Here is a 14,433-nt window from a genome sequence, read left to right as displayed (position 1 = left end):
GCTGCGGCCACCCCCACAACACACACACACACACACACACAAACACACATTGTACTATTTATTCCCATCATTTAGAGACTCTTCTGTCTTTCCATTTGTGTAAAAAGGTGAGGAAAGGCTGGAGGTATGTATGTGTAAACACAATGCACAAAGAGAAATGATCCAAAATGCAAATTATTTATTCTGTTTTTAGTATTGGACATGTTTTTCTAATTCTTGCTCGTTCAAGCAAAGCTAACAGGCAATGAGAAGGGATTCAGCTTTAATATCTTGGCTGACAATCGGGAGGTTATAGGGTTTACTGTTTATTGTATTAACGATGCTGTAAAACATCTTGTAAAATGAAACTGCTTACAATAAAATAACTGAGTTTAATGACGGTAGTTTTAACTAAGCTTTAATATAAATGGTAAAGAGTTGACTACTTTGTTTGATTATTGCTGACCAGGAGGCTCTAGTGTGCCAGTTATTGTTAGATTGCTGTCTTCTGACTTCGACTTGAAGTTGTGAAATTGTGAAGCTGGCAGCAACGTTGTCCATCTTTACAAGATTCCATAAACTTGACAAACTAAAACTGACTCCCGACACCCAGAAAAAGGCATAATGAATCTCTTGTCAGGCAATAAGGGAGGGAGAAAGAGAGAGAGGAGAAGAGAACTGTCCATTTCTTCAGGTTGGCTGTCTTTGTTTTTGTTAGACAGGTTGGTCAGAGGTAGTGAGGGAAATGGCTCCAGAGTCATAGGAGCTCTTGATACCTGGTTTGAGTGACAGCGAGCTACCGGGGCTCTGAGCGAGAGATGCTTCTATCTGAGCGTCTGACACCTGAGAGACACAGATAGTTAGACAAAAATGAGAATTTCTCACAGCACAACTGTTGTATTTCTACTTATTACTAGTCAAACTGCATAGAGTATAAAAGTATAAAAGCATTACCTCTTCGAATTTCTTGGCTTTGTACTGCTCGGCCCCTTTCAGGAAGTTCAGTAAGATGACGTCACAGAGAACCGTACCCTGCCAACACAGAAAACAAAGTGTTGACGACTGACAGCGACAAGACAAATACATTTTTATCATCCTCTGCCTGATTTAAAGTCTTTACCAGTCCAACGGAGGTGAAGGCAGCTACCAGGTTGATGAGCGTTGGGATTGTGTCAAACTTTCCTGCCTGAAAGAAGAAGAGACGGTTTGGGTGGGAGTCAAACGATAACAAAGATACTTTATATTCTACCTAAACTATGCTCTGGACAAATGGCGAGGATGGAGATTTTTAAGATATTAGCACAAAAGTAATTCTCTTGCCAAATTATTTGCTGACACCAGCTCCTTTCTGTTCCAGTTTGAAACCACAGTGGAAACCGCTTATAGTGATCATGTCTGACTGGGTCAAATTGATCACTATAAGTGGATGATTATTATAACCGAATTTTTAAATTTTTTCTTTATTTCTCATGCAGATTACCATCTAAGTGACATTTGTATATTTATTACATGAATATAAAGTCATGAAACGGGCAGCTTTGCTATTTACTGAATTTTATTGACCGTTTCAAAATACAGAACATCTGTTTCAAACGTTTCGCTGCTGCATCTCGTTGGCTCGTTTTTGGCAGTTTGTCATGAGCTTTGAGGAGACTGTTTTTCATTGAGAGAACATTACTTTCTTTTTCCCGCTATGATTTCAATGTGCAAGCAGCACCAGCCTCAGGTCACCAGATAGAAGCAGACAGGTTACCACAAGGCAATAACGGTGCTACAACCGCTAAGTACATATCAAACCTGTATCATAGAAGTAAAGTTAAAAAAAATATAATTACCGTAGTGTTTAAATTCTTTCCATTTTTTCCATATATTTTTTTTCACGTATGAAAAGACCCAAAATGAACACTGTGAGTGGACTACTTGATTAATATAAGCAAATTATTTAAACAGCATTTGTATAGGAACGATTCTGTCCCGAGCTTTTTGATCCATATATTTACAGTATTATGAACACTTTCAGAGAAAAGTGTTTATAATTCTTTCACACATTTCAAGTGCAGAACCGTTTTAAAATGTGATTTTATGTACACAAACACACACACACACACACACAAACACACACACACACACACATAAATTCCCATTTGCATTTACACACAACTCACATTGCCAGTGACCATAACATCAAAGCGGATTGCAAATGCTTTATGGAGTGTCCGAAATTCAGTCCCATTCTCCATCTTGAAATATTTGGCAAACCTGCACACAAAGAAGAAGACAGAAAAAGTGAAAAAAGAGGAAGAAAAGGACAAAAGCAAATGAGAGAAATCAGCACAAAGAATGGACCTCACTACCTGAAGTTGTAGCCTTTGGAGACGGCATTTTTGGCAAATGGTGCGTCCAGTCGCGTGAAGGAGTACCTGGGTACACAATATTCGATGCTCAAGTCCAGGTTACACTTCCACTGAATGTTTATTCCTATTTCTCCACCCTGAAAGAGAGGGAGAAGGAAAAAAAGACATATATTGAAGCTCTATACCTGCAAGTGTGTGGAAAATAAGAAGATAACCTCTAGTGTTCAGAACTTATCCAGCTTTTTATTTGCAGTGTTCATAAGGTCAAAAAAAGGGAAGACAGGTGAGAAGGGTTTATATTCTATTGTGTATAATGTAGACCTGAAACTCTAAATTTGATATTAACGTCACTTTTTGTGTAGTCCACTGTGAAGTTAACAATTGAGGATGAAGAGTGAAAGAATTGTTGAGGAGAAAGAGGAGAAAGGAGGAGACCATTTTCAGGCTCTCCATATTCTGCCCGGTGTAGTTCAGCACATCGCCCACACGAAAGATGGGGCAGAAGGGCTTCGTCTCTGGATGGTAGATACAATTCTTGATTTCTGATGTCGTCATTGTGGATGGAAAGTTTCCTCTGAGAGAAACCAAGATTTTATGCGGTTATGATGACAAGCTTCTACTGTGTCCTTATTACATATTTTCCACACGTGTTACAAGTTACTATGGTGGTTAAGTTTGTGCCTGTGTGCGACGTACCTGGTGACATTAAAGAGAGGGAAGCGAATACTGTTCTTGATGAAGATTGTGAAGTTTTCCACATTCAGCATCGCTTTGCTGAGGAGGGTGTTGACAGAGAAAAGAGTTGAGGCTTTCAATGAGGGAAATGTTGTCTGGTGCACAAGCATATCTCTGTATGTGTGTGTGTGTGTATGTGTGTGTAAATCTCACTTCTCTGCTTTATTCTCTGCTGGACACCATCCTTCAATCTGACACTGACCCTCAGATTCATTGGAGGGTTTAAGGCAAACACCCGTAATTACACCTGGTGTGTAAGGGAGAGAGAGAGGAGAAGTTATGCTGAATCAGACACAAATACAGGGCAGATGCAGCGGAAGCCGTAACGGTGAACAGGCTTTTGTGTGTCTGATATACTTGCAGAGGTGAAAAGTTGTTAAACATTACGCCACTTGCAGAGTGTGTGAATGTGGAAAGATCCACCTTACTTCCTGGGTTTTAACTGCTACATGTGGTGGGGCTTTTGTTTACTGCTTTGATGTCAATTTTTCACAATTCCACCCCTTTAACCACCGCTGACTGACCAAGTAAACTTGGTATCGCTGCTACAGCATGAATGGGGAGAACTATGATACCAGCAGAAACAGAAAAGTAATACATAAGGGTCATCAGATGATGTACCAGACAATCAGATGTTTGCAGAAGTTAAAATGTTGCAAGAAATTGAGGTTCCTGATCACAAAATAATGTTACAGTGACCAAAAGGCAAATAAACGGGCTTCATTGCTTGGGAGCCATCTGGTGGTAGCATCAGGAACAACACTGTGGCAGACAGACCCCTCCCCCACCTCATACCATCAGAATAATTGGAAAGATGTTAAAGCGACATAATCATTTTTACACTTTAAAGTAGTGTTTGTCTGATTAGTCTGATAAATGATAAAATCATGGGAAGTTCAGAGGATATTCCAGAAAGGTTTGTAAAAAAATATTTATATTTAATTCATTAAAATATACTTTGTTAGTTTACATTATGCAGCTTCACATTTCTGAATCTTGGAAAATGGGCCTTGAATCTGACTTCAAGGATAAATGGAAACAACTCAAACTAATAAAAATGAAGTTTGTTACTTATATTCCATTAATCTAATCTGATCAAGAAACTGAGAATTTTCAGGGAGACGCTTGGCTGAAGAAATGTAGTAACGTAAAACATTCACCGAGCATGAATAAAGGAGACGACGAGGCCACCGATGCTTAAGCTGATATTTGCTGTTCAAGACTTGACATATATTAAACTTATTGAGCTCTCAGCCTCTGCAGTTTTTTGTGTTTGGAGGACTTCAGATTGGATTAGATCTGCAATAACGATACAAGAAGAAGAAAACTCACCATTTGAAAGGATGCTGCCATGATGTTTGCTGCAGTTTTCACTTGTGTTACATCTAAACATTTTGTCAGACTAAAACACACACACACACACACACACACACACACACACACAGTTGTGTTTCCATCAGTTCAGAGGACATTACATTGAATTACATTAATTTCCTAGAGACTTATTCTAACCTTAACCATGACCACTGCCTGCTTAACTCTTACCCTTATCTTACTTTAAGCCTCGACCAAGTCTTTATCCTAAAATGTAATGGTTTACGTTATGGAGACTTGTTTTTTGTTCCCAAAAGGGAGTCGAGTCCCCACAATGTGAGTAATATCTGAAACATGCATACACACTTACTGTAGCTTTTTCTTTTACAATACAATCACATCTGATGAAATACAATAAAATAAAACAAAGAAAACATATAAGACATTAACTGGAGAAATAATACAATAAATGGTAAAAAAAGAAAAAGAATTGGTTTAAAAGACATTACTGAGTCTGCAAGCCTTACATCCTCAGACAGGGAGATCCAGAGCTGAAGGACTGAAAAACCAGGTCTTTAATCAGTAATAGGAACAGTCCTGCCTGAGGATCTGAGACTGCGCTCGGGGCTCATAGGGGACCAGCAATCCAGGAATGTAGCTTGGATCCAACCACCATAAGTAGCTTTAAATGTAATCAGTCAAACGTCCACTCTGTAACCCACTGGTAACCAATAAAGAGGGGTGAAAACATGATTTGAACATGTCCTCACCTCTGCACATTTTCCTTGGAACTGATTCTCGGTGAGGATGAGTCCGGTAATGATGCAGAACACAGCTGCACCCTTAAAACACATTAACAGAACATTTATGGTATAACGTATGTTTTTGTAATACTATACAAGGGTCAATATGGCTCCAGAGAGTATTCTTCATAAAAAAAGACTGAACAACAGCTGCTAAATCAGTGGCATTAAGAGCTCAAACTGACTATAGATACTGACTCTGATGCTTCACAAACCTTTCATTCAAACATGAGGAGATTTTCCGTGTAGTCTGATAAGATACCTCAGAAAAAGCTCAACATCTCACATTAATCTAATCAAAATGTAACATATGTGTTTGTGGGTGTTGCAAGAGGAAGGTCATTTGAAAGCAGCAGTTGCAGTAAAGGTCAAAGGTCATGTCTTTGTGTTGACTGTGTGTTATCAGGGTCACACACACCTGTTGGGGGAAGACGTAGTCGGCCACGTCCATCACTCGGTTGTGATAGTAACCAAAGCCTTTGACTTTAGTCATCACAGAGGACTCGATGCTGGTGTCGGTCACCTGGTAGGCTTTCTCGTGGATGAAGACCCAGCTGCAGGACAGAGGACACGACGCAACTGACTTAACAGCGGTTCAAGATAAATTAATGAATGAGTGAAGAATATAAAGAGTCCAGTCACGAGACATAATTAACTGGAAGTCTGAAACTGCTCACATATTTGAAATTAATCTACTTTCTCATATTCAGGCTTAAAATTTGTAAAGAAAGAAAACCTGTTTGCTGCAAATGTACATTTGTGATAAATATTAAAAACTGTATGTTTCCTGAAATATTTATGTATCTGTTTTGATTCAACCTCTTCTTTAAAATTACTTAATTTTCTTTTAGTTCACTATTATTCAGACTTTGTACTCACCAGTAGGCAGCAGGATAGAAAACAGTATTTCTGTGTGAAATAATCTCTTTCATCGCCTCACAAGTGTTATATTTTTCTCTCTTTTTTGGGGGGGGGGGAGGAGGGGTTGACACAGGTGATAATATTATGAATAGGGTAGCCTGAGTTTGTTACATTCAGTGCACAAAGTTACTGTTACTGTTACACACACTTACTGTTGCTCTAAAAGGTTTTTCCAAAATATTCAGAAACTCCTTGAACCATAAACCAAAAAAAAAGAAAAAGATTTTTAACCTGTTTCCTAAGTTTCAACTTCATTTCCTATCCATTTATTTTCCCCACAAGAAAATAATTAACACGTTACTTTGTTTTAAAATATAAAGAAATAGAATATGACATTGACAAATATAAGTGATAGTTAAATTATTTAAGTTTGATTGATGTTGTACAAATTGAAAAAGGAGATATTATGTAATTTCCGGCTACCATCTTTGTTTCAATTAGAAAACACTCACAACAGCGGTAAGTACTATTTAACGACCTTCTTGGTTTTTCAAAGATTAATGGGTATCTAATTTTGTGAAAATCTGAAGCTCAGCTTGGTGACTCAGATGTAACAGTTATACATGAGAGGCACTATCAGCTGATCACCACACGACTATAAATATAACGATAGTGAAGCACAAGTTAAAGAAAATCTGATCCTGTTTCACATTAAAAATTAATGTCATGTGATTGCAACGTCTCCAGTTCGATTCTGGAGACCTTTGTTTCATTGCACCTCCTCGCTCTCTCTCCCCATGTTTTCTTTCTATGTCTACTAAAAATAATGATCACTTATTATAGTTTGTGTGCAGGGCTTTAATCTAAAATTAAAGGCTCAGTTCAACCAAATTACAAAATAACCCATAAAGCTGAATCATGCTGAACATGACAGATTATCCAGAGTCACTCGGACATCGTGTCTAAAAATACAAACTGCCATTGAGTTTTTCTCAGTTTTAGCAACACTAATGATATTCCCATCCACCACACATCTCATCCTTTGTATTGGGGTGATGAGAGAAATCTTAAAACTTGACCAACTAAAACCAAAACTACATCTACATAGCCAGAAACCATGAGAGGCAAGTGAAAAAAAACGTATCCCTCAAGAAGTGAAACATCAGATCTTTTAACCTCTTTCCAAACCACCTAATTTCACAAAGAATCAAACTGTGACAGACTGATAATAAGACATCACAATTACCAAAAAAATGCGCAAAAAAAGAAGTCACACACACATACTGACCTGACAAAATATGCGATGATGAGCAGCTGCACAATCCGGTTGATAATGCCCACAGACCAGCTCTTGACCACCACAGACTTGGTGGTCTCGTAGGTGAAGAAGTCACTGACGCAGCTCCACACCATGGCTGTCTGTCGGTGCAAATCAGGGCGGGCTTGGATTGGGATCGAGTCTTCCTGAGTCCTGAGAGAGAAAAGTGCAACTCCTTCCTGATCTCAACAGGTGCCTGCTGAGAGGTGTGGAGGTAATATATCTGAAGATCTCCTTTGAAAGGATGAAGCAGCTCACTTTTAATTTTGAAAATGTGGTTGTTGTTTTCTTACTGGTCCTCTCTGTCAACCTGTGGCGTGGCCCGTGTTCATCTGCTTCATGGCATATTTGATGGTTGAACCTCACTGTCTCTCTCCTCTCCTTCGCTGTTTTTGTTTCACTGGTTAATGACACAAACTGGACCTCCCCTTCCTTTATTCTAGTGAGCAAGAGGAAAACTGTCTCTTCTGTCCCTCCCTCATTCTCTTTTTTTCCCTCACCACAAATCCCCATCTCCCATGCCTCTTTTCTCCCTCCATCTCTGGTATATTCCAGTGATGCACATTTGAAAACACACTAAACACACACACACACACACAGAGACAGTGACAACAATCCCATACATCAATTTGCTCCAGACACATTTCTGACTTCCTTCTGGTGGGTTTTTGACATTTCTCGGATGCTTTTATCTAAAGTAATTTACACTATTTGCCATAGTCTCAATAATGCTCAGTGTTAAGGAATGACTCAGAGGGAATCTAACCCACAAACCTGCATGTTTCACTCACTGCATCTTAAGTTACACATATCTAAAACTTTATCTTAAGTTTGTGAATTATCTGTTTATTGAGTTGGTTTATTCGTATGATTTACTCACCAGGGATGCTCGTTAGCAAACATTACTGTAACTGGGTCAAACGTCGTTAAAATCCTGGTCAGATGTTACACATGTCCTAAAGGTGACATAAAAACCAAATAAAAATGGTTATGTACACAAGATACAAGTCTATTAGTTTACAGCTGGGTCATCTGGGTCCTTTGTGAGCTTTGTATGAAGTTCAAGCAGATTCATGGTTCATACTGTTGTCCTCTTAGCTTTTTTATATCACTTGATTGAAATGCTTGACTTGTCATTAATGATCATCATCAGAATTCATCTATTAAAGAGAGGCTGTTCTTTTAATCATTACTGTGCGTAATCTTGCTGTTAAATTCTCTGAAAAAGCTCTACGTGACTCTGCAGTTCACATTTAAGTGCTTCATTAGGATTAACCCTGAGAGCGGAATGAAGACCAGCCATGGAAAGAAGGACGGCAAGATGGTCTTAAAACCAGGTGGATTTTGAGTGCCGCTTCATAAAGATTAGTTAGATGTCCCTTCATGTTTGAAATGCTTCTCTGCCCTCCAGTTGTTTCAGTTCTCCTTCTCTCTCTCACTCTCTACTATTTTTACTCTGCATCTCAGCAGTGAGCCTGGACACCTGTATCCAACCCACAAACTGAAGCCATTTTAAGGCATCACAAACCATGTTATTCTGTATAATGTTTAATTTAGATTGAGACTATAATTAGGAGACTATAATTTGTCAGACATTGCTTCCTTTTAATAAATGTTCTGTTCCATAAAAATGTCACTTGTGTTATCCTCTTTGTGTCAGGTGTTTTAGTGTTTATGCATTTTTAAATGTAAAACAGAGATGATCATTTCTAGATCTTAATTCTGGATCGCAAATATTAAAGACACATTGTTATTTACAGTATATGTCTGCAATTCACAGTAGTTGGTTTTTTTTAAATAAATTTTGATATGATGAAAACTTTTTAAGTAGTTTACAGTAATCTACAGTTAGAAATTGTTAATGTAAGTACAGTAAAGTACTGGCAGCTGTGGTCACCAGTATTTTACTATATTTTTACAGGGTTACTACCATAGTTTCATTAAATAGTTAATTATTGTGTAATTTAAAACAGTACTCAACAGTAGAATAGGAGGTTTACAGTGTAATACTGTAACTAGACTTTCCAATAATAAACTGTATTTCTACAGTGTTGCTACTGTAATCTACTTTAACAATTTCTAGTTCAGGGTGAGATCTAGAAATGATCATCTCTGTTTTATATTTAAAAATACATAAATACTAAAACACCTGACACAAAAGAGGATAACATAAGTGACATTTTTATGGAACGGAATATTTATTACAAGGAAGCAATGTCTGACAAATTATAGTCTCAATCTAAATTAAACATTATACAGAATAACATGGTTTGTGATGCCTTAAAATGGCTTCAGTTTGTGGGTTGGATACAGGTGTCCAGGCTCACTGCTGAGACACAAGAGTAAAAACAGTAGAGAGAGAGAAACAACTGGAGAGCAGAGAAACATTTCAAACACGAAGGGACACCTAACTAACCTTTATGAAGAGCCACTCAAAATCCACCAGGTTTTTAGACCATCTTGCTGTCTATCTTTCCATGGCTTGTCTTCATTTTGCTCTCAGGTTTAATCCCAATGAAGCACCTAAAACAAATAAACCCAAGAACTTTTACATGTCTACGTTCTAAAACAGCAGCAGATAACTGACTTATATACTTAACTGCATATTGCACCAAGTACAAAAAACACTTTACCTTTCATGAAGTCTGGATTCACTGATTGAAAATTAGCCTTAATTAGCCAACTATCAAAGGAAGAAAAGTATCAGACAGTTAAAGTTAATATTAGGCAGCATTAACTGACTTAAGAGTAGATGTAGCCTTTGAAGTCAAATGAAAACGTTAAAACTAGACCTGCAAGAAGGTGTACCAGCTTGAGAGGGTTAAACAGAGTTAGCATAACTTAAACCTAGCTCACAAATCCACAAATGTAATTTTAATCTCTCAGTGTGATGTTACTGACCTTTTAGTTGGATTCAAGAAAGAAAGATAAACAATGATTGAATATGGATTGTTGCATGTGTCTCACCCCATCACTACTGCAAAAATGAAAATACTGCAGGGAATCGTAAAATTTTAGCCTGCTGTTAACGGTCATTCTTGTAAAACTCACATTTTACTGTAGAGTACTGTAATAAAATTTACAGTTGTTAACTGTTGAATAGTGACCTTGTAAAAACACAGTAAAATACTGGCAGCCACAACTGCCAGTATTTCACTGTAATTTTACAGGAAAATGTGTTACAGTGATGAAGTGCTTTGATCTGTGAGGTATTTAATTAGCTGGAGTTGCCAAAAACAAACATTCCTGTCAGGTTTTTTATCCATCGATAGTTTCTTAACTGATCTTTGTGGAAATGTATGATATCATGATATACAGTATATTGATATTATGATATAAAACATATACAGTGATAGGATTTTATCCATGTTGTCCATTGTTATCAGAAGACCTCACATTTAAAGAATTCAGAACATGGTTTTGCAAATTTTAGGTCCACAATTTGTCCAAAATGACCCCATGTAAAGAACTTTGAAAGAGTATGAATCGTGCTACATAAATAAACTTATCTTGCTTTGCCTTTATTGGGTCATTACATTTTTGGATTTTCATAACCCAGGATGAGAAAAAGTGTTTTCATATTTAGTCAAGCTCAGGAAAAGAGTTAACAAATAGATGTTTTGTTGAAAAAGTATTAATTCATTTGAATTACTTACAACACCAGCAATCAGGGGTTTTTCCAGCTTTAAAAGTGCAGACTGCCCAGACTGTGATGAGTAAACACATTCTTGACAAAGTTCAACTGTGATGATTTTACAGTTTCTTACGACTAACTGTGAAAAACGTCTACAACTCTCTTGGATAAAACCAAATATTCAATTGGTCTGCATTAAACATCACTGTGTTGCATTTCTGTACATCAACAGTATAGAAAAAAGAAATCTGACGCTATACTTACAGGCTCTGTAAGAGGCTTCAGACTAAATGCACTATAATAAATTACAAACTGTGGCATTATTGTGCAATAATTGCGACATACGATAGGACCACTTCTCAATACACTCACCAGCACCAGCAGCATTATTGCCTCTCACATTGAAGAGATAATGTAATGATGCAAGGACAGAGTGTGTGTGTGTGTGTGCATAAATGTATGTTCTTGGGACTATGTCATTTCTTAAGTGGGTCCATTATGTTTGTGGTCAATTAATGGTAACTGTATACAGGACAAGATACACATAAACACACACACGTACAAACAAGCACACAAGCTGTAACGTTTATCATAAAGACGTACTGTAAGGATTCCTGTAATGGCACATGATACTGTGAAACATATACATCTGTAAATATGAGACACTATTTGTCAGACTGTGGATGTAGACAAACACGAGCAGAGAGCCGATGATTGTCAGATGGATTCTCTGATGTGATTTTTGTGAAAGAGGAAACCATGGTTTTCAAGCCGCAAGAGGAGATTTATGTTAACACCAGTGGTGGAATGTAACTTAGTATATTTACTCAAATATTGTACAATTTTGAGGTGTTTCTACTTTCTAGTGTATTTCCATTTTATGCTACTTTATACTTCTACTTCACTACATTTCAGAGGCAAATATTGTTGCTTTTTACTCCACTACATTTATACCAGTTATAGTTACTTTCAGACCCAAATATGATACGTAAAACAGATGATTTAACATATTAATATTTCATATTGGTAATTAATTTAGATCACTTTACAGAGATCTCTTCACACTTTGAGATTTTTCTGTCGATCATGAAAACTTTTTACAGGCTCTGTAAATCTGTACATATGTAATAAATTTAACACTGAGTGAGGCTATTTTGCATAATTAGTACTTTTACTTTTGATACTTTAAGTGAATTTTGAATGCAGGAATTATACTTGTATTGGAGTATTTTTATACTGCAGTATTACTACTAGCTACTACTAGCAATGAAACAGTAGTTAGAGTGTTTTTAGCTTCTGTACTGTGACATTTAACTGGATGATTTTTTGTAAATGCCCGAGTTCAAGATTACAATTTAAAATTTCATTTAGAGGACACTTTTATCCAAAGCAACGTACATCTGATAGCTGATACAACACAAGCAGGGATCTAGTCAGGAGAGAACAACATGTGTAAGTGCCATAAAGCTAAGTTTGAGTCCGATAGGATGTAGATGCCAACAGGCAATGCATAGAGTGCATAAATGCAGATTTTTTTTATTGTTGTTTTATATTTTCTCTTCCTTCAGTCCATCAAGTGCAGAGGTGTTTGTGAAGTGTGTGTGTGAAGTTGTAAAGAGCTGGGTCTTTAGTCTTTTCTTAAAGATTGAGAGAGACTCTGCGGATCAAACAGAGTTTCCACAACCGGGGGAACTACAGAGGAGATCAGATATCAAACATTTGAAACCACTTTACAGGAAGGGATTTTGCTATAAAAATACTCAAATTATTATTATTTTTGACATATTTGGCATAGAATGAGATAAATGAACCATAAACATAAGGACACAGGATTAATACTGGGAAAATGTATTTTCCATTTCACCGTGTCCCATCACTGGTAAATACGTTCATACTTAATCCCTCTGACCGCTGACACGCTAGCATACAAACCAAACATCCCAAGATCACATGAACACAACCTCACACACCACATGAAGCAGGAAAACATACAGTCTCCCTCTGTCATTGTGACTTTAAGCGGCACAAATACGGAGAAATTAGTTCAAGTGACTCCAAAGAAAAAGTTATGCCACAATTATCACAACATAACTGACAACACACACACACACACACGAGGTCATTCACAGGTGATCCAGTGAGAGTGCAGGAAGAGGACCTTATCATCTGTTGGGAGTGGAAAGGAACCACACATCCAGGGGTGCTCGGCTTTTAAAAACCACCATCGTTGACCCTAATATAGCAGCCCTTTTACAGACCACCGTGTACTTGGCTTCGACCTCCTGTTTGAAACCACTGTCTCTCCAAGCATCACCAGTGTAGTCATCTATCTGTCACTGATAACACACACTTCAAAACCACCCTGCCTGGTTAAATGGGCCTGATGTACAACACCAGGGATCATTTGGGAATAACCTAAAACCAACAGTAAGAGGTTTTGCTCTTCTTCTGTCAGGCAATGTAGATGGGATCTCCCTGAGCCGCAGTGTCAATGCATTCCTACAGTGGATTGGTGCATCCTTTAATGTGGTGAAACATTACAATAAGTTAGTTATCACCAATATTGAGAACAACAGTGATCACTCTGCCAGGATTTTAGTCTTGCATGTAGCTTTTATGTACATGAGAAGCGTTTTTACTTGGTATGGTTATAAAAATGGCTAAAAACGGGCCGGTGTTGAGGTTCAAAGTTCATTCTTGTTGTTGAAAAAAAGATACTGACAAAACAATTTCACCAACAGTCCATTTAGTAGCTGTACTAGAGCTTTTGATCATAAATCATTACATGGTGGAGTCTGCCAGTTTCATGGAAATGTTGGTGTTTAACCTCATATTTTTTCTCTGAACACTTGCAGGACTTCTTGTCCACGTTGGATTAAAAGTTGAGAGCTCATTCTTTAGGGCCTGTGGTTTAATTATTTGATTTCCAGACTTTCTTATCAATTGGCTAAAATTGGTTCTTAGGTCTTTATGTAAATGTGTGAAAACAAATACATACAGTAATGGAAACTTGCCTTAGAGCAGACTCACTTCAAACAAAGCTGATCAGGTCTATGACGAAGTTTCACTCATCCACACCATAAAAAGAGGAATCATGGCCAAATAAAAACAAAAAACACCACAGAATCTAACAGACTGATTATATTACAAAACAGAATATACTCTGAGATGCTCATTGTTCTGGGAAGCTGTTCCCACTCCTCCACTGAAATTCACATACAGCTTAAATTAAATAATACAGAGGACATGACCTTATTGTCCTCTGCCACTGCTCTGGAGAAAACGTGATGACTGCAGAGGTCTCACTAATAACATAAACGAGGGGAGCGCCCTGGTGGTTAAAGGGTTAAAGCATCAACCATGAACTACGATGTCTCTAGTTCACATCCAGCCGGTGACTCTTCATTTTAATGTCCACCATTAATAAAGGCATAA

At 37.5% G+C, this 14,433-nt stretch overlaps 1 protein-coding gene across 2 annotated transcripts; it reads right to left on the bottom strand.

Moving 5' to 3' along the window:
* Positions 1-145: 145 nt before the first annotated feature.
* On the bottom strand, positions 146-8,444 carry p2rx3a (purinergic receptor P2X, ligand-gated ion channel, 3a). Of its 2 annotated transcripts, XM_067599377.1 has the most exons (13): positions 7,658-8,444; positions 7,335-7,563; positions 5,604-5,739; positions 5,153-5,224; positions 4,401-4,470; positions 3,222-3,315; positions 3,030-3,107; positions 2,769-2,907; positions 2,334-2,470; positions 2,145-2,238; positions 1,100-1,165; positions 934-1,011; positions 146-822 (listed from the first exon to the last, which is right to left on the bottom strand). In XM_067599377.1, the coding sequence occupies exons 2-13, from the start codon at positions 7,457-7,459 to the stop codon at positions 694-696; spliced, it is 1,218 nt and encodes a 405-aa protein (XP_067455478.1). In that variant the 5' UTR covers positions 7,460-7,563; positions 7,658-8,444; the 3' UTR covers positions 146-693. The 2 variants fall into 2 exon arrangements, with proteins under 2 accessions (XP_067455478.1, XP_067455477.1); XM_067599376.1 differs by having other exon boundaries at positions 7,335-8,444.
* Between the last annotated feature and the right edge of the window lie 5,989 nt (positions 8,445-14,433).

Source organism: Thunnus thynnus, chromosome 9 (genome assembly GCF_963924715.1).
Source record: "Thunnus thynnus chromosome 9, fThuThy2.1, whole genome shotgun sequence".
In the NCBI taxonomy this organism is placed as follows: domain Eukaryota; kingdom Metazoa; phylum Chordata; class Actinopteri; order Scombriformes; family Scombridae; genus Thunnus; species Thunnus thynnus.
Note: the sequence above shows the minus strand (reverse complement) of the source record. Positions and strands in the feature narration are given on the sequence as shown.

Bases quoted from the DNA above. Each gene is read 5' to 3' on its own strand.
- p2rx3a (XM_067599376.1), bottom strand. From the start codon at position 7,459: ATGGTGTGGAGCTGCGTCAGTGACTTCTTCACCTACGAGACCACCAAG. The intron at 4,471-5,152 runs GTGAGGACATGT...TGTGTGTTTTAG, and splicing joins TCCAAGGAAAATGTGCAGAG to TCTGACAAAATGTTTAGATG. The intron at 2,239-2,333 runs GTAGTGAGGTCC...CTTTGTGTGCAG, and splicing joins TCCAAAGGCTACAACTTCAG to GTTTGCCAAATATTTCAAGA.